General features: G+C 41.8%; 1 protein-coding gene across 4 annotated transcripts in view; it reads right to left on the reverse strand.

Moving 5' to 3' along the window:
- ITSN2 (intersectin 2) overlaps nt 1–25986 on the reverse strand; it is a gene marked incomplete at both ends in the record, with an annotated part of 129304 nt that overhangs the window by 95272 nt on the left and 8046 nt on the right. For all 4 annotated transcript variants that reach the window (XM_080711858.1, XM_080711857.1, XM_080711856.1 and 1 more), the window contains 11 exons: nt 419–568; nt 1738–2000; nt 3145–3230; nt 3649–3786; nt 4779–4842; nt 8518–8657; nt 10184–10280; nt 10416–10622; nt 12798–12961; nt 14577–14640; nt 16381–16473. In XM_080711858.1, the coding sequence (XP_080567984.1) occupies nt 419–568; nt 1738–2000; nt 3145–3230; nt 3649–3786; nt 4779–4842; nt 8518–8657; nt 10184–10280; nt 10416–10622; nt 12798–12961; nt 14577–14640; nt 16381–16473 (1466 nt within the window). The remainder of the gene's footprint in view (nt 1–418; nt 569–1737; nt 2001–3144; nt 3231–3648; nt 3787–4778; nt 4843–8517; nt 8658–10183; nt 10281–10415; nt 10623–12797; nt 12962–14576; nt 14641–16380; nt 16474–25986) is intronic.

Consider the following 25986-nt stretch of genomic DNA (forward strand, 5'->3'; position numbering starts at 1 on the left):
TAGAATGCCCCTGGGTTCTGTCCCCAGACCCACACACAAAAAAAAAAAGAGCAGATAAATGTGTGGCTGCCTGTTTGGAAATATCTTCTCTAGACCATCTTTCAGAAACTGATTTGGAAAATTGAAAATTATTAAATTAACACATCCTTTACTTTATACATGGACAAAGTGAGACACAGAGGAGAAAAACGCTTTGCCTAAGAGTAGATGGTTCATCAGCGTCTGAACTGAGAAACATTATTCTCTGCATTCCAAGTCTCTAACCTTTTTCAATAAATTATACCAGATTGTTAAAAAGCTTATCTGAAAATGTAACTTATATTAGAACATATTTTATTCATGAGATATAAAAAACAATTCCCTTTTCAACAGGTTAACCAGCATATTCAGATGGACTCTACTTAAACTTTAGCCATACCAGCGCTTCCAACTCAAGATGAAGACTCTTCTTTTTCGAGTTTAACCTGATAATTTCTTCTTGTTCTCTATTCTTTTGATTGAGAAGCTCCTGCCGACGAATTCTCTCCCATTCTAAACGACGCTGTCGCTCAAGTTCCTGTTTTGCTGCCTGAAAATAATGAATTAAAGTTAACTTTTAAATTAAAGATTTTACATCATTCAAAAACTGATGGGATGACAGTGTTCAGCACTTAGTGAGCCACAGTGCTTCCTGAGGTGGACATATCTCATCAAAAGGCCTGAAGACTCCCACAAAAGTAGATTTACCTATTACTTTGTGTGTGTGTGTGTGTGAGCAATGAGGGACAATTTACTACTGGGCTACACTACCAGCCCTTTGTGAGACAGGACCTCACTAAGTCAATAAGGCTGCCCTTGAACATGTCTCAGCCTCCCAAATACTAGAATCCATCACACTTTTTTTGGTGGTACTGGGGTTCCTATTAACCCTTCTACCTCTGGGCTATACTCCCAGACCTATTTTATATTTTTATTTGGAAACAGGGTCTCTTAAGGTGGCAAGGCTGGCTTCGAACCTGTGCGATCCTCCTGTCTCCGCCTCCCAAGCGCGGGGATGACAAGCGTGCGCCACCACGCCCGGCAGAATCCATCACTTTTTGATTGCTTCACAGGATCATCCTTTTGTTAGTCATTTTTCTCTTGATAGCAAAAGGATGATTTCATAAATATAAATGTTGAGAAATAATTACACACTCTATTCTGTATTGGAAAAGAAAGAAGTACACTTTTTCAGTGTACCATAACTTCCTGTGTTCCATACCTGGCCCTTTAAGACGAAGCCAAGTCCTCCTAGGGACACTACACAACACCATCCCCAGGGCTGACACAAGGCCGCTCTTTTGATTTCTCTCTAGACCTTCACCTCCCCGCTTCCATCTTTCTGCCCCATGCCCCAGTTCCCTGGATTCTTAATCCGAATCCTAAGCTTACTCTTGTCTAATGACCTGCTCAGCCTGACTCCTCCTTCTGGCCAACGAATCTTAGCTCCTCTCTCAACTCCACCGTGCAGTCGATCCTTTGACTGAGGTATCACCCCCAGAGATGCTGTCTCTACACTTACCGGTCCTGAAAGGCCCTTACAGGCAAGAACCCTCTTTCCCTCCTCAGGGGAAGGAAGATTCCAATTTGGAAATAACAATGAATAATGCAGAGGAATAGGCAAAACCAAAATGAAAAAACAGGAATGTTTTTACTAAATGAAATGTAGACATTTATTAAACAGGGTTTGCCTAGGAAATAAAGTAACTTAAAAGTAACCTCTCGTCTCTCTCTCTCTCTCCTCCTTTCTTCCTCCCGTTGTCTCTCCAGTCCCCTCTGTTTCTCCAAGCGCTTTTCTAATTCCAGTTGTCTCTTCCGTTCTTGCTCTTGTAAGTCCCTCTGTTTTCGTTCCCACTCCTCCTTCTCTTTCTGGGCTCTGCGCTCTGCCTCCCTCTGCTGCTGCCCCATCAGAGCTTGGCGGCGCTTCTCCAGCTCCATGTTTCCTCGCTCGTAGTTGGCTTTCCGCTTGTCCTCAAAAGTAACTAAAGAAGGCACACTGTAAGCATTTTCACACGGTAAGAGCCTAGAGCGCTGTCTAGTTTAACACACTGCCATGAAATCACTAGAGCACTCTCATTCTTTGGCTATTTCTAAAGATAATTTCAACTCAAATGTTAATAGGAAAACATTTGCTTTTTCAAAAAATATTCTTAAAAAAAAAAACCCTAACTCTGATGTTTGAATCCATCCAAAAGATAAGTAACTTTACTATCCCCGACAGTCAAAACACTGGTTCGAGTTTTTCTCAGTTTTCTTCAAGGACAACCAAAGCTGTGTTGCTATACATTGTTTTATTTATTTTTTTTTGCGCGGGTCTGAGGATGGAACCCAGGGGCATTGACCTTCCAAGCTACACCCCCTGCCCTATTTTTTTTTTTTTCCTTTTATTTTGAAACCGGGTCTCACTGAGTTGCAGAGGCCTCACTAAGTAGCTGAGGCTGTCCGCGAACCGCGATCCTCCAGTCTCAGCCTCCCGAATGCTGGGATTACAAGCGTGCGCCACCACGCCCGGCTATTATTATTTATTTTGAAACAGGGTCTCACTAAGTTATGGAGGGCCTCACTAAGTAGCTGAGGCTGTCCACAAACCACGATCCTCCGGTCTCAGCCTCCCAAATGCTGGGATTACAAGTGTGGGCCACCACGCCTGGCTCAATGAATATTTTTAAAAATGTTAACGTATTGCCAGGCGTGGTGGAGCACGCTTGTAATCTCTGTGCCTGGGAGGCTGAGACAGAAGGATTCCGCAGGTTCAAAGCCAGCCTCGGCTGGCTTAAGAGACCCTGTTTTCAAATAAAATATAAAATAGGTCTGAGAGTGTAGCCCAGAGGTAGAAGGCCCCTGGGTTCCATTTCCAGTACCACCAAAAAAAAAAAAAGTTTACATATTTAATGATTTCATCATATAGCATGCTCTAATAATTCTGCCTAAAGTAGGAGAAACTAACTTGGACATCTCTCTCCTACCTTTATTTTAATGACATCAAAATTCATCCCACCCACCATATAGCTTTCTCATATAACATATAAAAATTTAAGAATATAAAAATTCTAAATATTCATCTGCATTTCAAAATAAAATTTTAAAGAGCTCACTATAAACGTACAACTTAGACACTTATGGTACCTGGTAATTTCTTTTGAGGTTCTTCTTCTTGAATTTTCTGATATGAAGGCAGAGTTCCATTAATGGAATCAATTTGCTTTCCTCCTCTAAGAAAAGTAAACAACAAATTTACCATCATGCAGATCGGGGAACTTTTAGATTAGAAAATATAAACTACCAATGATTAGAGCAACTTAATATTTAGAATAGTAAAGATATTTAAAACACAGCATGGTAGTTAAAATGTACAGCAGCATTTGAATATTCAAGCCAGAGAGATTTGGATTCAAATTATGATTCAGCTAATTGCTATTTTAGTTATCTGTTTCTTTATCTACCACATGGTCAAAACACCCTTATTTCTAATATGTACTCCTTTCCAATGTAACCCATTTAAAATTAAAATCAAATACCAGCACAAGTATTTCACTAGAAATACTAGAGCACAGGCCCCAGGAATGACAAAGTGAAAGCACACCTGCTAAGTGATGGAAACCACGGCTCTTGCTTTCTGGAGACACTCACCTGAAAGACGGTGGGACGAGCTCAGGAGGTAAAGTCAGTGGTAACGGCTGTCCAGCTTTGGCCATGTCTGTGAGGTGCATAGCAAGGATAAACTCTTCTGCTTTTAGCTGGCCATCACCATCAATGTCGGCCAAAGTCCTAAAGAAAATGCGAGAATTCACAATTTAGAAAGTCTATTTGACAGCCGGGCATGATGGCGCACACTTTTAATCCCAGCATTTGGGAGGCGGAGACAGGAGGATCGCGCTGGTTCAAAGCCAGCCTTGCTGGCTTGAGAGACCCTGTTTTCAAATAAAAATATAAAATAGGTCTGGGAGTATAGCCCAGAGGTAGAAGGGTTTCCAGGAACCCCAGTACCATCAATAAAATAAAATAAAATGACTAAAAAATAAGGCAAGGGATGTAACTCAGAGGTAGAATGCCCCTGGGTTCCATCCTTGGTATCAAAAAAAAAAAAAAAAAAAAGGAAAAGAAAAGAAAGGAAAAAGAAAAAAGTCTATTTGAAGGAAAATAAAATATTATCTGAATAAATTTTATTTTTCAAAGAATAATAATGATAGTAAAGCTGCCGGGCTATCATTTTTCAGTAAAATGTAAATATACGTACATAAAAGTGAGTTAATTTTTACCCGTAATTTGAAAAACACAAGAGAAAGCTGGGCGTGGCGGCGCACGCTTGTAATCCCCGCGCTTGGGAGGCGGAGACAGGAGGATCGCGCAGGTTCGAAGCCAGCCTCACTGGCTTAAGAGACCCTGTTTCCAATTAAAAATAAAATAAAATATAAAAAAATAGGTCTGGGAGTGTAGCCCAGAGGTGGAAGGTTTCCAGGAATCCCAGTACCACCAAAACAAACAAAACAAAAAACAAACAAAAAAAAAAACACAAGAGAAAAAGGGAAGAAACTTTGAAATAAAATGGGAAATACCCAGTCTGAGAAGGTGGACTTTAATATTTCACATTCAATTCACCTATCAAATCACATTTACCTATATAATGAAAACAAGATATTCTGATTCTCCAAAGACATTAATTTTTATGAAAACAATTACTTTTGTTTTTTTCTCCAGAAACAATCTTTCTCATAATAGAAGGTGTGCCGTTAAAAATCATAATTAATGTACAAACTTACCAAATAGTAGCTAGCTGAGTCTGAGAAAGATTTGACTGAAGAAGAGCATTTCTAGCTTGAAAACCTGATTGAATGGGAAAACCATAAAGAAACAATTAGTCATGTGAGCCCAAATAACTATACCTGTGAAAAATACACTGCTACTATTCTGGGAACTTTGAACATCAAACTGTTATTACCATGTGCCAGATACTGAATATTCAGGAGTAATGAAATAGTCCTTTCCCCAAGGAGTTACAATCTAGAATTAGTGAGATCAAGGCTCCCCATGTTCTTCATCAAATCAGCAGTAGAGACGCACAGTGGCTGATGAGAAGAGCCAGCTGCCAGGCAGAGCATGGGCGCTCTCTGGCCTTGCACTCTGATCTCTGAGTGTTCCTTTGGCCCTCCTCCTCCTCTTCCTGTATGATCTGTAAGTGTTGTCATTCCTCTGTCCTGGGCACTCTGCTGTCTGTATTCACATCTACTTCTCTAAACAAGCACCTAGAACCTGGAAGATCCCCTAATGCACATCCACAGCCCAAACCTCTCCTGTAAGTTTACACTCCTACATCTAACCAAACACCTGCTTATATATTTCATAGGCATCTCAAACCACGTAAGCACAAAACTTTACAGAACTTCCCTATCCCCTTCTACGGCCCTCTTCCTAGTTTTCACCTCAAACGATTTCCCCTTACTCCCCTTCTCTATGAATGGCATCGCTGCCCACCGAGTGGCTCATGCCAGAAATCCAAAAGCCACTTTGATGCTCTCTCCTGTATACCGTATCCAATACCAAGTCCTACAATTCCACGTCCTTGATTATCTGAGTACTCCCCATCTTGTCTCAAATTATGTATCATTTTCTCAGAAAGGTCTTCTGGGTCCACCCTATCGGCCACTATCCTTTCTGCTTCCTTCATATATTCTATCACAATTTGTAATGTAACTTTTATTTGCTTGTTTATCTCTTTATTGTCTGCTTCCCCTATCATGCTAGTAAGTTCTAAGAAGACCAAAACCTTGGCTGCTTTATTCACTAATGTATAACCCGAACCTGCTTAGCTTCCGAGATCAGACGAGATCGGGCGCATTCAGGGTGGTATGGCTGTAGACATTCTTAATCAGTTTAATAACCCAATGCTTAACAATATTTGCTAAAATAATGAATGAAGTTGGATTCCAAAGTTCTCCTCTATCTAAGATACAATGGGAACTTATGTGATAGCATCTGATAATAGCTAACATTTTTCAAATGTTTACTACTCAGTGAATATTTACCTTCTTTTCTCTCCCTTAGTAATCAAAAACATACTTCTGCAACAGAATTCCTGACCTGGAATGTCACATCAGGGAAACACACACAGAAGCCCGGGGTCATTCCTGTGTAGTAAGCCCACTGAGCTGAGCTAGCTGAGCTGGCTGTGCCCTGCATGAAACCACGGCTTCTCGGGGATGGTCTCCTGGTCAGCAAAGCAGGTGCTCTGCCCCACCTCCGGGGGCCTGAGCCACTGGCCCCTCCTCTGGGCCAGGCAAGTCAAGGCCTGCCCAACCCAACTACGCACATGACGGGGTGAGTCACTTCCTCAGAAGCAGATCTGACTGCAGAGCCAGCACCGGTACAGCAGCCCACAGGGCCATGAGCTTTGAGCACAGAGTATCTGCTCATTGGAGCCACCGTGTAGTAGACGTGCAGTTGCCTGCTTATTTTATATAACTTTGAGGCTTTTTTCACTTTATCTTTAATCTAACCATTTAATACAAACCATGTAAGAAAAAACACTGGAAAAGCTCATGGCCTCATCCTATTAATCACTCTTCAGATTTCAAATAGGAAATGAGAGTTGAGCAAGTCTTTGTATTAAAAGGGGGATTTTTCTAACAGAAACTGAAGGCTATTTCAAACTTGAAAAAAATGTTCAGTAATTATTTTAGCCCTTGGACAAAGATTCCTGGGAGACAGATCCCTTTGCATTAGGCAGCAAAGCAGACAAAATAAAGCAGAAATGTAAATGGCTAAAAGCACTGCTGGAAGACTTCAATGAGCTCAGGCAAAGTCTGAATAATACAAAGGGCTAAGAAAGCCGGCAGAGTACTTTACGAAGAAAAGCTCCCGTGAACTCTTAGTCTCTTGGTTTGCCAACCCTCTGGACAGCCTCTCTGCTGCCTAGAATGCCCATGCACTCTGCCTGGTAGTCTATTTATACTCTAAGATCCAGTTCAAATGTCATCTCTTCTGTGAAACCTTCTCTCTCATCCTTAGAGTTAGTGACTTTCTCATCTGTATTAACCACAGCACTTTCAAACCACTGACCAAACCCTGTGCTTACGTGAGTTGTGCTACTACAGATGCTTGAGGATGGATCATGTCTTCCTCTCCTTTGTATTCCTGAGATGAGTGTGGCCACTCTCAATGTGTGATTTAGGAGTATCTGAGCCAATGAATTAATTGAGTAAATGAAAGATTGTGGGCTTAAAGGAAAGAAGAAAACTAGATCCATGCACTGACCAATACATGTGTAAGTTCAGTCAGCCCAGTCTTCAAATACTTAGGGTGCTGTTTAGTTTAAGTATACTAGCAGTAACTACTTAAAAAAAAGAGAGAGAGAAAACCCTGCCCTTACCTACAGATGTATTTTATCCTTTTAAGTCCCAGAATAATATTCTCTGGAAACAATACATTATGCAACCTTCACATAACGTGGCATGTATGAAGAAAGTCCCAGCTGGCTCACCAGTCACTGCCCTTCAGATACCAAAGCAAAACAAGCTATATATTTTATTTTGGTTTTGGTTTTTTTTGGGGGGAGGGTTGTGGTACTGGGGTTCCTGGATGCCCTTCTACTTCTAGGCTACACTCCCAGACCTATTTTTATATTTTTATTTGGAAATGGGGTCTCTAAGGCCAGTGAGGCTAGCTACGAACCTGTGCGATCCTCCTGTCTCCGCCTCCCAAGCACAGGGATTACAAGCGTGCGCCACCACGCCTGGCAAAACAACCTATTTATACTGTTATGCTTACAGTACACACACAAACTGTACTAATCTTTGTTTTGGTGGTACTGGGGTTCCTGGAAACCCTTCTACCTCCGGGCTTCACTCCCAGACCTATTTTATATTTTTATTTGGAAACAGGGTCTCTTAAGCCAGTGAGGCTGGCTTTGAACCTGTGCCATCCTCCTGTCTCCACCTCCCAGGCGTGGGGATTACAAGCGTGCGCCACCATGCCTGGCTTAAAGTTCTATTATTTTTAAACATTTATCTTACGCTGCTGTAACGTCCTGCCTGGACTTGAGCGTTCTATGGGAGTCTAAAGTACAATCTCATAGGCACGTTTGAGCTACAGCAGAGGTTTGGTAAGGGTGAGCAAAGACAAGGCCCAGTGAGGAGGAGGGTTCTCAGTTCTCAGTTCTCGTACTACCCTGGTGATCTGGGCTTCCTTCCTTCACTGCAAAGCTCACAGTAGGTGGTCTAATACACTAGAGCTAGGTCTTTTTCCAAAATGTTGGGTGTATACCTGTGTGTTCAACTTAACTGTAAGAACACTGAAGGTAGCACTCAAGTTGAATCTATCTTTTGATTTTATATAATTTATAATATTTGTATCATACTAATCAGTGTACTAATCAATTGTACTAACTAATGTACTAAAACTTTACATGAGTTATGAAGGACCAATTCAAATAACACTTGCTTCAAAAGAAGTCCATTGAACAGGCACTCTCTCCCCCACTCTTAAGCACCGTCTGCTGCCTACCTGAGAGGTATCCACTCATGCTTTTGTCAAGACTATTAAATTTTTGCCGATATTTTAATCTTGAAGGCTGAGGAACTGCCCACTCGGAGGTCCCAGTCTTGGGCGAGTTCCCTGAGAGTGAAGCAGTTGAAGAAGTTGAGCTATAACAAAATTTATTTAAAATTTTTATGTTACTAAATAAAACATTTAAACTTTATAAGACAAAGACAAAAAGAATCACACCTAATGCAATACAATGTTAAGTGGTTTTTTGCATTTGATATTGTTTAAAAACTTACACAGTTATTGTTATTCTTAGTGAAGCAAATGCCATAGGAAGCACAGAATGCCACGGCACTACCTTATATCAAGAAGTCACTATAACCAGGCCTTGCATTGTGACAGGACCTCTATAAATATTGTTTCTAGTCTTTCCAACAAACTCACAAGGTATTACTGTCCCGACTTTCAGATAGATAAACTATGCACAGTGATGTTAAGAAATAATAAGGCCACGAAAAAAGTAAGTATTTAAGCTATGACAGGAATGTCGTTCTTCTGGGTCAAAGCTCACACTCTGTACTCTGCTTTGAAAAACTAATAGTGTCTTTTTTTTTTTTTTTGGGTGGTACTGGGGACGGAACCCAGGGGCCTTCTACCTCCGGGTTACACTCCCAGACTTATTTTATATTTTATTTGGAAACAGGGTCTCTTAAGCCAGCTGAGGCTGGCTTCGAACCTGCACAATCCTCCTATCTCAGCCTCCCAAGCGCGGGGATTACAAGCGTGTGCCACCACGCCCAGCATAATAGTGTCTTTTAAGAGAAGTCAGGAGCCAGATGCAATGGTGCATGCCTATAATCCCAATACTTGGAAAGCTAAGATTGGGGAATTACAAGGGGTGTAACTCAGAGGTAGAATGCCCCTAGATTTAATCCACAGTACCAAGAAAACAAAGAGGGGTGGGAGAGGCGTGATAAATGATGCTTTTGTGCTTCTAAAATTTACAAGGTTAACAATGTATAATTATGAGGCATTATGAAAGATGTGTGCATTGCTGTTCTTTCTGAAACAGGCTCTCATGTTACCTAGGCTGGACTTGAACTCATGGTCCTCTCATCTCTGTTTCCCAAATTGCTGGGATTACAGGCATGTACCACCATGCCTGGCATATATACATTTTTTAGAGAAAAAGTACATGGTTTGGGGCAAAAAATTAACTATAAGTTAACTAAAATATAGTAGATAGCTGGGCATGGTGGTGCATGCTTATAATCCCAGCATTCAGGAGGCTGAGACCAGAGGATCACGGTTCGTGGACAGCCTCAGCGACATAGCAAGGCCAGTCACAATTCAGTGAGACCCTGTTTCAAAAAATATAAAAGGACTAAAAAATAAAGATGGGAGTGTATCTCAGAGGTAGAATGCCCCTGGGTTCCATCCCCAGTATGGCAATATATATATATATATATATATTTTTAAATTTATGCATTTTTCATAAGTGAAATGCCACAAACATTTAATAATCCTGAAAGCAAAAAATTATTTGATATGTGTTATAAATAGCAGGTGTACCTTAAGTACTTATATTTGGCCAATACAAATTAAAACCTGAATAAGCACAGCCTGATTAAATGAAGACTCTTTACTGAAAGCATAAGAAATTTTAAGTGTTAAGTATTCATACCTACTGGATCCTAAGTCAATCAGAGACTGGGCCTTCTGAATACTAGCACCACCAAATCCTCCCATCATCAGACTGTACGATGATGCATGAGGCAATGCTAAAATCAGGGGAAAAAAGAAAAAGAAAGAGAAAGGTTCATAGTAGGCACACTCATAAGGAAGGAAATCTCTGTCTATGTGAACACAAATGTACCAGTTTCTTCTCATAAAACATTGACTCCTCAGACACTTACTTGAAGAAGAGTAAGGAATGGATAGAGGCTGGATGAGAGTGGCGGTTCCATTTGGTAAGGATGATGTACTAACAGAAGGCACTAGGGGAGCAGGCATCATCAAGGGAGGAAGACTGGTCCCTGGAGTCGCAGAGGACAAGGGTGCGGCCAGAGGTGCAACTGGAGGCAACGGCTGAGGAATGGACAAATTGGGCATGCTTCCCATCCCTGAAGAGAGAGGAGACCACACTCTTCAGTACTAGTGAGTCAACTATAATCATCACGTCAAACAGCAAGTTTACATAAGTGAGCAGCAATTAGGTCTCTAGCAACACCACAGACGGGAAAGTTCACTAAGGCAGCTCTGAACTCTGAGTGAGGGAGGTAAAGTACTGCGTGTGCGTGGGGGGGGGGGTATTAAGGCAGCTCTCAACTCTGAAATGAGGAAGGTAAAGTATTATGTGTGTGCATACGTGCGTTTTACCGGGGATAGAACTCAGGGACTTTCTACTTTATTAACACTAAGCTACACACACAGCCCTATTTTATTTTATTATTTATTTATTTATTTATTTTTTGTGGTGCTGGGGATGGAACCCAGAGGCTTTCTACCTGTGGGCTACACTCTCAGACCTATTTTGTATTTTATTTGGAAACAGGGTCTCACTAAGTTGCTGAAAGCCTCACTCAGTAGCTGAGGCTGGCTTCGAACCTGCGCGACCCTCCTGTCTCAGCCTCCTAAAGTACTGGGATTACAAGCATGCTTGAGCCACCATCCCCAGCACCCAGCCCTATTTTCTTTTACTCTTTTAATTTTGAAACAGTCTCACTAAGTTGCAGAGGGCCTCACTAAACTTCTAAAGCTGGCTGTCAACCTGTGATCCTTCTGTCTTGGCCTCCCAAGTACTGGGAGGTAAGTGTGAACCACCATGCTCAGCTAAACTACTTTTATTATTAATATTCTGACTTATATGAGCTAAGAAAATTCCTAGAAATCACTTAAAGATTCTCTTTTCTCACTGTGATTAAACCTAAGCAGTCTTTTTTAGTTAAATATAAGTATCCTTTACTAGTTAGTATGCTACTACTAATTACTATCTGCAAAGAAAGTTTTACCTATTACATCTGTACTTTTTAAACTGGGCATGGTGGGACATACTTGTAATCCCGGCATTTGGGAGGCTGAGACAGGAGGACCACGCATACATTAATATGGTCGCACAGTGATTTGATATTTATTTCTAGAGCTCAGTGTAACAGTGAAAGAATTAGATATTTTAATATTTAATGTCTGGAGTAAAAAACATGTTTATTATCTATAGAGACTTAATTAAATGTTCCAATCAAATTGAGTGCTCTCACATATAATTAATAAGAAACTGGCTTATCAAAATTAATAAAAACATTTCAACTGGTTATCTCTGAATATATTAATTAATTAACTAGCATAAAGTCTCTAACTTTCAGGCCCTAATTTAGCTGGCTATTAACCTTTAAAGACATTTTTACTTACATGTAATTTTAAGTTACTTTTCCAATTAAATCCTTTCAAGTAGTTTTAAATTGTTTAATTTTTTTTGCTTTATTTGGTTTTTAAGTGACATAATAATTATATACATTAATAACACAGTGTGATGCTCTGATATATGTACCCATTATGTGATGATCACATCAGGGCATTTAGGATATCTATATCATCTAAAACATTTACCTTTTTTTGTGCTAAGAATATTCAAAGTCTTCTTTTCTGGTTATTTTAAAATCTATTATACAATACTGTTAACTAGAGTCACCCTCCTGTGCAACAGAACACCAGAACTAATTTCCTCTCCATAACCGTAAGTTCGCACCCACTGACCATTTTCTTTTCATCTCCCTTCTCCCCTTCCTCTCCTCCACAACTCTGGCAACCAATATTCTACTTTCTGCCTCCATGAGCTCATAGAGAAAACTAAGACTAGGATTTAGGATCAGCTGGAATGGGGGAGGGAACGTGTAATTACTATCCAGGAGGGAGATATGAAAGGGGATACTGACTAGACCAGAGGCCAGGACAAAACCCATAAACTATAACTGTTCCTGGAACACTAGGATACGTGGAGACCCCCGCTATGACAGTGAATTTAGTATTTCTTATCTCAGACATAACTTGGGAGGCTGGAGACTGTCCTTTTGTGCTAACAAAGCCTTTTCTGATCTGCAAGTATCACATCTAAGAATCAAGTTGAACTACCAAGTACAGGTAATTTTTTTTTTTTTTTGGCAGGTCTGGGGGTGGAACCCAGGGCATCTGACCTCCGAGCTACACCCTCTGCCCTATTTTTATTCTTTATTTTGAAACAGGGTCTCACCGAGTTGTGGAGGGCCTCAGAAGTACAGGTAATTAAATCGGTAGAAACATACCAAAGCGAGCAGAGATCAGCGGAGAGAACACGGGGGGCTGTTTCATGACGGGAGGGAGGACCAGGGGCAGCTGCTGGCCTTGCAGCTTCAGCTTGATGAGCTTCATAGCGATGGAGAACTCCTGCTGATCCATCTTCCCGTCCTTGTTCAGGTCTGACAGGGCCCTGGGGGGCAGCGAGGGAGGGGGATTGGTATGTGTGGGAGGGTGAGAAAACCAACATTACTGCTGAGGCTGACAAAATAAAAAACGACACGGCATTCGCATGCAGAACTTAATTAAGCATATGAATAATGAGAAGATAAAACCTACACATTAGGATTTACTGACTAGAGATAGCATCTAATAAAATAATGCCTATCCGTATCAAATCTAGAGACCTATGGGATGAGTTCCCACAGATAAAAATAAAGTATTCCAGAAAAAATAAGCCAGGTACGATGGGCATTCCTGTAATTCCAGTACTTGTGAGGCCAAGACAGGAGGATTACAGGTTTGAGGTCAAAGTGTGCTAACTTAGCAAGATCCTATTTCAAAGTAAAAAATAAAAAGAGTGTAACTCAGAAGTAGAACACACTGGGTTTAGGTCCCCAGTAGCACCAGGAGAAAAAAAAAGAACAAAATTTATTTTTTATTTTATTTATTTATTTATTTATTTATTTATTTATTTATTTATTTATTTATTTTGGTGGTACTGGGGTTCCTGGAAGCCCTTCTACCGCTGGGCTACACTCCCAGACCTATTTTATATTTTTTTAATTTGGAAACAGGGTCTCTTAAGCCAGCAAGGCTGGCTCCGAACCAGTGCGACCTCCTGTCTCCGCCTCCCAAGCGCGGGGATTACACGTGTGAGCCACCACGCCCGGCCAAAATTTATTTCTCCAATCTTTTGGTACTGGAGAATGAGCCTATGGCATTCTACCTCATAACTACACCTCCAGGTCTATTTTATTTTTTAGTCTGAAACCAGATCTCACAAGGCTGCTCAGAGTCTAAGTTGCCAAGTGATCTTGTCTGTCCCTCCCAAGTACTGAGATTATAGGCATAGGCCACCATGCCCAGCTCTAAATTCAATTTATTTATTCAAGTTAGGCACAGGAATACTCCAAGAGGAAAGAAAATTGTTGAGTAGTTGTTATTTACTGTAAATGCATTTTAAAGATACAACCCCAGATATTTTAGAGAAAAAATTTAAAAGGTGAAGGAAATTCTACTTTTAGGTTTACAAATGACAAAAATAAACGAAACTATAAAGTAACAAATTTTTTTTGAGATTCGACCAAATTATAAAGAATATTTCTTGATGATAATGTGTGTGTGTGTGTGTGTGTGTGTGTGTGTGTGTGTGTGTGTGTGTGTGTATTTTTTTGTGGTACTGGGAATGGAACCCTTCTCCCTCCGGGCTACACTCCCAGACTTATTTTATATTTTATTTGGAAACAGGGTCTCTTAAGCCAGTGAGGCTGGCTTCGAACCTAGGTGATCCTCCTGTCTCTGCCTCCCAAGCGCAGGGATTACAAGAGTGCATCACCATGCCCGGCTATATATACTTTTTTCCTTAGAAATTCCAATGAATTTAGAAATTTCTTTTATAGACCAAATCCCAAGTATTTTCAATCATTTGCTCCATAAAATCTATTTTCCAAAAAGCTAAAGAAATAGTCTTAACAATAAGAGAGTACAAATACAAATTATTTAATGTTAATACTGTATTGTAAAAAAGAAAAAAAAAAACCATAGGCCATCAAAAACTTAAGTACCTCTACAAAGAAAATACTTACCATATTTCAGCTAAAACAGGAGCTGGCAGACCTGACTGAAGGAAAAAAGTACGGGCTTGATCACCTGGAGGTAAAAACACAAAAACAAGCGGTGTATAGTAAGTAGAATTACTCCAGTGCTCCTGGATAGTAACAATGGGCATATGTTACTGAGTTTTTAAAATTTCATTTCCAACTATTACGAATTCCAACCAACAAATAACGTAAAAGTTTACATAGGAAATGACTGACATTAATAAGACTTAGATGTTTTAGGACATGTTACAACTCAAGTGAAATGGCATATTTATTGGTGATGCAGATTACATTGTTCATCTTAAATTTTTCACACAAGGGATCTCACTTGGTACCATTTCCACTTAGTAAAATTTGTAGTTAAAAACACTGTTTCCTAAAGAGTCCTATACAGAAAGTACCAGCGTTGGGAAAGACAGTCCTTCGTGAATCCACATGCTCCTACGTGGCCCCCTGCATGCTGAGAATGCAAAGCCCTAACTCCTCTCCACCTGGGTCATTTCTCAGAATGAGGTAATGGCTCTCGCTGGGGCAAAGAGCAATTTGCTCTACTGCTGCTGTAACACGGTGGGTTCCCCAAGCTCGGCGTTCCCCTCCCGAGCACAGCTACTGCACGTGTCGCAGTTTTCTGGGTGCTCTGTGTCATCCTTGTGGGACGGAGGGAACAAAAGAAGCCAAGGGAAACATGCCATGCCCATGTTGCGGGCTGTGCAGTAACAAAGCCTTTGGTTTCTGGGGCAGTAACTTGGGTCTTCCGCCAGTACCCGTGAATGGTAACAGGCCAGTGTTCTTTTAAGAACAATCAAACCCCGAAAGCAGGTAAGGTAGTTATTAGAGTAGGGATATAAAAATAACAGTAAGCCATAGTGGTGAAGAGGATGGGTTCCAAAGTCATGCCGAAAGGTTCCCACCGGCAGATCGACAAAGCCATCCTTGTAACCTGAGCCACGTTCCGTAACATCTCAAAATCTCAGTTTTACCATCTGTAAATATAAACAACAGTATCTAGCTCACAAGACTGTTAGGAAGGTAAAATGACATCATGAATTTACAAAGCACATTTGACACTTAGTACAATTACTAAGTAGCACGGTTGTTATTATGTATATACATATACGTACATAAAACAAGAATATACTTTAGCACAGAAATAAGTTTCATTTCTAGAAAACAACTTGAAAGATATACCTAAATTAATTCCTGCTGGGCTCTAGTGATCTTTCTGCAAAATAAGGACTATCATCAATAATAAATGTGTGGAATAGCCTCAAAGACAACTAACATTATGGAAAAAAAAATCTCTGTTACTTTCCAGGAAATGTATCTGATAAAAGAAGTAAATCATAAGCATCTAGATATAGTAAAAAGTAAAACTAGACAAATAACTTCTTTATTTGTGGTACTAGGAATGTTTGAACCCAGTGGCATTCTTCTCTGAGGTAAACCCCCAGCCCTATTTTATTCTTTATTTTGAAACAGGGTCTAAGTTGTTGAGGGCCTCACTAAGTTGCTGAAGCTGTCCTCGAACCTGTAATCCTCCTGACTCAGCCTTCCAAGTACTGGGATTACAAGTGTGCATCACCACACCCGGTGTTAACAGAAATTGCCGACTATCCTTTAGGATGCAAGAAAAGATCTAAGACAAATTAAAACAGTTCCAGGGAAAACAAGTTTGTATTTTTTAAATTCTAGAAATTTGATTAATATGAAAATCTGATAAATTAAAGCAAACTTTAAGATCCATGAAAAGGAGTCTCATAGTAAGATATAACGAGTTATAAACACAAACCTGTTATGTAACCTCCTGACGGCTTGAGGTTATCAAACTGCTTGTCATGCTTAGTGCGTTCTTCGGAGGTAATAGCCCACATGTTCGGTCCTCCTACAACATAAGTGAAAGGCAAATTATAGTGTGAACACGAGACTGCTCAAAGCAGGGTGTATACGAAAACGCTCATTTCTGAAGTGCAAACCTGAATCTAAGTGTCCATTTAGTGGCAGTATTTAGCACGAGTGACCAAGGAGTGGCGTTCTACCGACCACACACAGCCCGGCTATCAGACGTTCTGCTCATTCGCTCAGGGAACGTCTACTGAATAAATGCTGCGTACCGTTTGCTGGAACAAGCTAAACACTGACAACAAGAAGATGAATGAAAGCCCGAGGTGGTGGTACCTTGCTGTCACCCCGGTACTTGGGAGGTAAGACAGGAGGGATCACAGGTTTGAGATCAGCTTTAGCAACCTAGTGAGACCTTGTTTCAAGACAATAAATAAATAAATAAATAAATAAATAAATAAATAAATAAATACTGGGGGTATAGCTTGGAGGTAGAATGTGTCTAAGTTCCATCCCCAGTATCACAAAAAATATTATTCCCATCCTCAAAAAATTCATACCTAGAAAAGAACTACAATTTACATTTACATTTACAGCATTAATCTGTGAAGAATCCTAAGTAGAAACATGCAAAAGAAAAGCTGTAGCCGGGCGTGGTGGTGCACGCTTGTAATCCCAGCATTCGGGAGGCTGAGACCAGAGGATCATGGTTCGCGGACGGCCTCAGCTAGTGAGGCCCTCCGAAACGTAGTAGACTCTGTTTCAAAATAAAGAAAAAAAATAGGGCAGGGGGTGTAGCTTGGAGGTAGGAATGGCCCTAGGTTCCATTCCCAGTACTGCAAAAAAAAAAAAGGAAGGAAGGAAGGAAGGAAGAAAAAAGGAAAGAAAGAAAGAAAGAAAGAAAGAAAGAAAGAAAAGCTGTGCTAATTCTAAGTTGGAAGCATCAAGGATGGGTAACAGGAAAGGGCGAAACCTTGAAGCTTGGCTTGCATTTTGCCACATGAAGAGGTGGCGTAAGAGGACCTCACTCACAAAGGACCAGCACAGAAGCCACAGCCTGTGCAAGGTGCTCCCCATGTACTGAGGAGGTTGCCCACTAGAGGATCAAGTAAATGAGAAGGTGGCAAGAAATCGTAAGCTGAATTAACTGTAAAGGTTATTTTCTTTTTTTGCAGTGCTGGGGAATCACAATCAGGGCCTAATGCACATTTCCTTTTTTTGTTTTTTGGTCCTGGGGATTGAACTCAAGGCGCTCAACTGCTGAGCTATACCCCTTTTACCGCGAAGCAGCATCTCACTAATTTACCACACCTCCAACCCACAATCCTCCAGGTGCCGTGATTACAGGCATGTGCCACTGTCTCTGGCTGGCACACAGGAGATAGTACAGGCTCCTACACACCTCATCCAATCTCTAGTATGTTGACAATTTACAAAACTGTGCATTCATCAAAACAAAGACGTTAATATTGTTATACTACTGCTGGCTGAACTAAAAACTTCAATCAACAGCGATGGCTGACCCAACAAAACTGGACTCTGGGTACTGGATACAAGAATGCCGGAGACTAGTCATTCTGCTAAATCCTGCATCTGGAGAACGGAGGTGGCCTCCACCTGGAGGCACCCTGTGGGGTCTAAAGGCTTGCTCCATGGCGGTCCAGTGATCCCCTAAGTCAAGTCCTATTTTGGAGTGGATCAAATTGAATTCTACATCTAATAAGGCGGGGAGGACCTGAAAAGATTCCCTTATTAAATTAAAATGGCACACTCAAGAACACAGAAGAGTCTGGTCTCAATAGCATCTTGGCTTTACATTGAAAAGTGGCAGCTATCCCTCTCGGGAAAACCATTCCCAGTCCACTGTTGAAAGAAAGCAACTGGACCAAGGAACCGTCAGTTCAGAGAAGCAAAAGTCAATGTAGTCCATGGGGCCGAAGCGGCTGCTGCTCAGCCTCAGAGCCACCTACGCTGAACTGAGACCAGACAGGGCCATTCCTGCGCAGGCAACTTCAGGTTCTTGGGCTGCTCCCAATGGCCTAGTTATTTGGTTTGCCACTAGGAAAATTACAGACTAACAGATTAAAGACAACTACTCTGGGGCTGCAAATTGAAAATATAGTTTAACTGTTAGCGGAATGGTCTGGGCCACCTATGAAGATAACCACAGTGAGGACTGGTGAGTGTGACTGTATTTCTGCTGCAGAGGGCACCACTCCATGCCACCTGATTCCTGCTTGTGTGCAGGGGTGGCAAGTGTCCCACTGGATGGGCATTATTCCCTTTTGAATGCTAGCAGACTGTCTACACTGAATATCTAACCACTCTCTCAGGCTATCAGCTGTGCCTCAAACTATTCACATTTTTTAAAAAGTTGTTTTAAAAACAGACATTTGCCGGGCGTGGTGGCGCACGCTTGTAATCCCAGCATTCGGGAGGCTGAGACCGGAGGATTGCGGTTCGTGGACAGTCTCAGCTACATAGTGAGGCCCTCTGCAACTCAGTGAGACCCTATTTCAAAATAAGGAATAAAAAACAGGGCGGGAGGTATAGCTCGGAGGTTAAATACCCCTGGGTTCCACCCCCAGTCCCGCCAAAAAAAAAAAAAACTAAAAAAACAGACATTTGTTAAAGAGCATAGCAAAATTTAGCCAAAGGTATAGAGACCCAACATAGTCTCCCCACCAACACTAACACTTTTTAGGTTACCAGTCAGCCCACAATGCCCACAGTATGTCGCGTCTTCAGTATGCATACACTCTTGACACCAGTGCACCTTTTATCCTAGAAGCTGTTCAACTGTGCACTGAGAGTCTGGTTCCACCCCAATACCTCCTGGTCCACATGTCTTAGAGAAGCGTGGCCACTGACTGTGGTTGTTTCAAACAGGGATTGCTACCCTTAGCCACTTCCTGCCTGCCAATTACGGCTGAGGGACGGGAGTAGGGCTTATGGTGGAGACATGCACCTACTGTGGAAATTCTGAATTCTACTCTGACAATTCCTGAATCTTTTTTTCCCTAACAGAAACTGCAGGCAGACCGGGGTCATACAGACCCCAGGAGGGCAGTTCTGCCAAAAGAGGATCTAAAGACTTCAAAGTTGATTGTGGCTAGAGTTTACAAAAATATCCCTGATTCTTTTGTATCTAATCCTTCGGAATGATTAGGAAATGGTGAAGTTACGGTCAATGAAAGTAGACATATTTTTAGTAGAGAGCAATAAACAGGCACCTGAAGAAGAAACATGTCAGACTCTGGGAGGTATGAGATTAAAAGAGGATTCATCATCTTTCCCTACAGAATTGCTGCGGAGAAAGCCTGGCATGGTGGCACAAACTTATAATCCCAATACCTGGGAGGCTGAGACAGGAGGATAACAGGTTCCCGGCCAGCCTCAGACACTTAGGCCCTCTGTAACTTAGTGAGACCTTGTTTCAAAATAAAGAATAAAATATAACACCGGGTGTAGTGGCGCACGCTTGTAATCCCCGTGCTTGGAAGGCTGAGACAGGAGGATCACGCAGGTTCGAAGCTGGCCTCAGCTACTTAGTGAGGCTCTCGGCAACTTAAGTGAGACCCTGTTTCCAAATAAAATATAAAATGGGTCTGGGAGTATAGCCCGGAGGTAGAAAGCCTCTGGATTCCACCTCCAGTACCACCAAAAAAATAAAAATAAATAAAAAATAAAAATAAAAAAATAAAGAATAAAATATAGGGCTGGGAATGAGACTCAGAGGTAGGATGCTCCTGGGTTCAATCTCTAATACTGAAAAACAAAACAAAACAACAACAAAAAGAACTGCCCCTGGAGACGTCCTCTCCAAGATCAGTGCCCTGAAATGCAACTGACCACTGCGTCTACACTTCCCACCTTTAGCTACTACCTGATCACAGTCCCCTCAACCTTTCCAAAATCTATCCAGAGCTGAGGGCACCGCCCCAGCAACTGCACCTCCTACGCTTATCAACTCCAGATGTCGTTCCCATCACCAATCTCACCAACTGTGTAAACAAACAGGTTGAATTGGCTACCTTCAGACAATACCTCCAAAAAAGCCTAGACTCAATTATTCAGAATCACGGGGGACTCTGAGGCTTACCAATGAAGTAGGCGGCCAAGTTGGAGGCACTACCCACCCATGCCCCCTTTGAGACAGGTCTCACTTAAGGACAGCAAATGCAAACACTCTTTTCAAGCATACCGAGTGCACCCTCAAGATTCTATTTGTGTGGAAGTCAGACATTAAATTGCCTCTCTCCAAAAGCACAGTAATGAGAGTAATGAGTTTGAAGAGCTCTTCAAATGTCTAAAAAATAAAATAAAATAAACACCTCCTCAGCCCTGAAGAAGAAGGCTCTCAGGCCAACTTCAGCTCTATGTCCAGAGTTGCCGGATTGCCCTAGATTTCCTCTTTGAAGGGCAAAGTGGATTGTGTGTAACACAAAGTTTAGATGGAGGCCTGAGGCCTGGAGCGCACAGCTGGAACACTGCAGGCTCAGACCCACCCACTGCTGGAGTCCTGTTAAGCAGCTTAATTAAATGCTGCGGACATAAAACAGATTTAGATGCAGCCACTCTTTGGTCAGACTAATTAGTATAACCAACTGACTGATATACATACTCATGAAAAAATTTCCCAGAAGCCAAGACAACAAAAAAGCAAGGGATAAAAATTATTGGGAAACAATTCTCCTAGGTCTCTCATGTTTCTATATATCTTCTGAGGGCATGGATGTATTTTGTGCCACACTATCTTTTTAAGGACCTCTGCACTGCAGACGATTCATACACTTGGGGCTCCTTGGTTTTGACACAGCCACTGTGTATAAGACATCTACTTGGGTGTACTCCACACCTCCCCTATGGGAATATAACAGTCACACAGAAAGGTGAACATCATACTGCCCGATGCCGTACTTAGTAACAAAGTCCTTGCTCTTGGACCCAAGCGTCTTCTGCCAGGATATGATATTCAGTGAAATTGCAGATCCTTTTTGTTTTCATTTGTATTTATGCTACTTGGGGGCCTCTGGCCATCTTAGTTCTGTTTTACCTTTGGACATTTCTAACATAATTTCTTCAATATTTCTCTTGCCCTGCTGTCTTTTCTACTAGGACTCCAACTGCTCGTATGTTAGACCATGTGATACTGTCTCTGAATCTCAGGACCCTTTCTCTGGCTCCCCCTTTCTCTCCGTGTTTCCTTGGGTCACTTCCAATGACCTATGTATAAAAGCTCACTATACCCTTTCCTTGGCTGTCATGAGGCTAGTGAGTCTAATGGATTCTTTCTCTCTGATACCATGCTTTTTTTATTCCCAACTTGAATCTTTCATATTCCATTTTTCTGCTGAAATTCTCTGTTTATACGTTGTTTTCCCTTTTACTACATCCTTTAACATATTAATTATAGTCGGAGTCCCTACCTAACAGTGCTAACAACTGGGAAACCCGTCTGGGTCATTGGTTGCTCTGTGTCTTGATAATGCTGTGTCTTTCTCGCTCTTCTGTGCACTTGCTGAGCTTTGGGATGAGCGCTAGCCCTCACACAGAACAGGAGACCTGAGTAAACAGTCCTGCCTGGACACAGGCTGCCTCCGCCTCTGCCACGCCACTGGCACAAGATGCCGAGTCAGTTTCTTCCATTCAGCTGGAATTAGATTTCATTGCTGTTTCAATTTCCCAAGAAGTGAACGGCCATGGCCTCAGGCTAATGGTGGGAGCTAGAATGTTAAAGATTTTCTTTTTTCCTTCAGGTTAGCACTTTCCTTGAGCTTTCATTCCCCTCGGTGTCCCTGGGACCAGAGAGGCTTTCGCTGGGCTCTTGCTCCTCCCCTGCAATAGGCTGCTATTGTGTTACTTCAATCTAGGCTTGGCTTTTATTAAAAGTTGATTTGGACTGGGATGTAGTTCAGTGGTCAAGCACTTGTCTAGCATGAGCAAGTGGTTCAACCCTCAGCACTAATTAAAAAAAACAAAAGGTGAGTTACATTCTCTGTCAATCTGACCCAAACTCAGTCTTAAGGCAGGCCTGTGCACCTGGGGCTCAGCTGTGTGAATATGTGCTCCTGCCCCTGCTCCCTGTGGCATCCATCCAACTCTTCCTTATATCTCTGGAGAGCCTTAGGCAGGATTTTCCTGCTGCTCCCTCAAAGGTAGGAGAAATACTCTGCTTGGTATTGGGAGAGAGCCGTAAGCTCAGGGTTGCTTCTTCTCCCTCAGAGGTAGCAAGGGTCTTCTACCCCTGCCCCAGTAGCAGCTTATCTCTGTCTGTGTCATTGGGCAACAGCCTTTGCTGACCCTCTCCTTGTGGCTTTTGCCTTAGAGGAGAAAAGCATCCCGGAAATGCATATCCCCTTGTGCCTGTGCCACAAAGCTGCCTGCAACACCAACAGTGGCTCTTTCCAGTCTCAAGTGGTCCCCATCCTTCCTGGAAAGCACCCGGTTGACGTCAATAGGAAATAGCTAGACGGTAAGTGTAAACTCCCCTTTGTGTCTGTGTTTCCAAGTTAACTTAAACTGACATGGTAGCTCTTGCTGCTTCTGGTAGTCCACTGAACTTTTAGCTGATTTTATAATACATTCCTCTCTTAGAAGAGTATTTGCATCTATAAAGTTTTAAATTTAGTTCTACTGCAAGAGTTTTTATGATCCTTTTATTTGCCCTCACACGCTCCACTGTGGATTCCAGCCCTCTCTACTTCAGAGCCCTGGTTTAAAAAAAAAAAAAAAAAGGCAGTCCACTCGCGTGCCCAATTTGACCCTTCTATGTCCATGCTGAATCCAATCTAACCTCATAATTTCTAGAAATTCTCCAGTTCCTGGTACACTGTGTTCTTTCTACTGCCTAAAGCTACCTCAGATTCAAAAAGAAAAATGTTACCTTACATAATCCCTCACCTTTGATGGTACTAGGGCTGGAACCAAAGGGGTAGGGGAGATCTGCCACTGAGCTACACCCTGAACTCTATTTTATCTTGAAGCAGAATCTCGCTAAATTACCACGTGCTAGCCTCGAACCTATGATCCTTCTGCCTCAGCCTCCCATGTGCTGAGATTAGAGACATGCGCCACCTCTACCTTTGATAATTTAAGTGTGATCTAGAAAGGGAAAGAAGGAAAATATGAGTTTTTTGTTTTGTTTTGTTTTGTTTTCCGGGTCTGAGGATGGAACCCAGAGGCATCTGACCTCCAAGCTACACCCCCTGCCCTATTTTTTATTCTTTATTTTGAAACCAGGTCTCACTGAGTTGCAGAGGGCCTCACTAAGTAGCTGAGGCTGTCCACAAAATACGAATTTTAATTAATATTTTGAAATAAGATTTAGTGTTATGAATATACACTTCAGTACAAACAAAACACTGTCAGGCATGGTAGCACACGCTTATAATCCCCGCGCTTGGAAGGCGGACACAAGAGGATAGCGCAGGTTCGAAGCCAGCCTCGCTGGCTTAAGAGACCCTGTTTCCAAATAAAAATATAAAAATAGGTCTGGAAGTATAGCCCGGAGGTAGAAGGGTTTCCAGGAACCCCAGTACTACCAAAGCAAACCAACTCCAGAAAAAGTGGTCAGGAAAATAAGGGATCTAAAGATATAGGGGAGCCTGGCGTGGTGGCGCACGCTTGTAATCCCCGCGCTTGGGAGGCTGAGACAGGAGGATCGCACAGGTTCGAAGCCAGCCTCAGCTACTTAGTGAGGCTCTCAGCAACTTAGTGAGACCCTGTTTCCAAATAAAATATAAAAAAGGTCTGGGAGTATAGCCCAGAGGTAGAAAGCCTCTGGGTTCCACCTCCAGTACCACCAAAAAAATAAATAAATAAATAAATAAAATAAAATAAAATAAAGATATAGGGGTCTAAAACATTCTATAATGCAGTTAAGGAACAAAAGGTATTCAGCCTGAAGAATTAAAAAAGTGGCAAAGTTAACTATTTTTAAAGGCTGTTATGTAGAATACTTAGTGGTTATTTGAAATTCCTGCAAAAATTAGGAACAGGACTACTGTATTAAAGAAAATTAGAGCTGCATAAAAGGACTATCAGTCAGCATTTTCACTTATTGTGACCCAATAAACCTGACCACACAACTAGAGAAAGGAAAATTTATTTGCTCACAGTTCTGGAGATTTCAGAGGTTTAGTTGATGCCAGGCCAAGTATGCAGAACTCAGGGCATAGTGGCAGGAGACAGAAAGAGAGAGCAAGGTTCTGCTCGCACATCAAGGAAGCCAGAAGCAAGAGAAAGAGCCAGGGGAAGAGGGACCATATATAATCCCAAGGCTACACCCCCAGGAGCCCTCCTCAACCAAGCCCCACCGCTAACACAGCTGCCTTATTATGTGAGGTAAAGGGGGACATTCTAAATTCAAACCACAACAAGAGGGAATCACATGCCTCGGGAGGTATCCTTGGGTCACCAGAGGTGTTAAAGCAGATAAATGGCCTATTCAACCTGAAAATAAGTTTCTGTCAAACTATGACGAACGATGATTTTTATGATCCCCTCCATCTGCTCCAAAAATGAGACCCAGTCTCTTAACTTCCCATGGCCCCTAAAGAGGTATCATACTGTCCTCTTCCTTCCATAGTTAAAGGGAAACACTGGAGTATAAAGGGAGGTCAGCTCCTGTCTGTGTCTAGCCCATTTTGCCACTCAGGCAGGTCCTTAACTGTCCTCACTCTTCATTTCCTTACTATTCATTCCGTTGTTGTAAGAATCTTATATGTAAAGGGCTTTCAAAAATATTCATATACTGCAGGCAAATCCGACTAGTCAATGCCCTACACCAGAGGATTTCAACCTCTGTATGTGTCTTAGAATCACCTAAGCAGCTTTGGAGACAAAAGCTGTTCCAGCCATATGCAGACTAATTAAAACAGACTCTGGGGGACGAGGTACAGGTTTCATAATTTTAGGCGATTCTCATGTGTAAATTCTAATGTGTGTTGCACAGTCCTATGCAAACCAGGCCACACACTGCCTACTCTTCTCGCCCAGAATATACCTCTCCACCTCTGTCCTCCCAGCCAACTCTGAACAGCAAGCAACTAGTATTTTTCAAAGGCAACACTTTATGGGTAGATTTTACAATAAATTGTGTGGTCAACTATTTTACAAATTCTTCGTCCTAACGATATTACACATATCCCTCAATTCTATCTTGTAGGTTAAAAGGTAAGTTAATCACCAGGCATGGTGACACACGCTTGTAATCCCAGCATTCGGGAGGCAGAGACCAGAGGATCGCAGTTCGTGGACAACTTCAGCTATTTAGCAAGGCCCTTTGCAACTCAGTGAGACCTTGTTTCAAAAAATAAAAAAAAAGATTAAAAAATAGGGCTGGGGGTGTGGCTCGGAGGTAGAATGTCCCTGCTGGGTACCATCCCAGTACCACACACACACACACAAAAAAAAAAAAAGAAGATAAGTTAATCGTACCTAACTCAACCTTTTCTCTTGATACCTCTTTTCCTAATCCCCTTCACCCTGCTGCTCTCCTACCTCTTCACCACCTATCACAGAAAAACAACTTTCGCTGTCACTTATTTTTAGT

The sequence above is a fragment of the Muscardinus avellanarius genome, assembly GCF_963383645.1.
Source record: "Muscardinus avellanarius genome assembly, chromosome: 15".
Classification (NCBI taxonomy): domain Eukaryota; kingdom Metazoa; phylum Chordata; class Mammalia; order Rodentia; family Gliridae; genus Muscardinus; species Muscardinus avellanarius.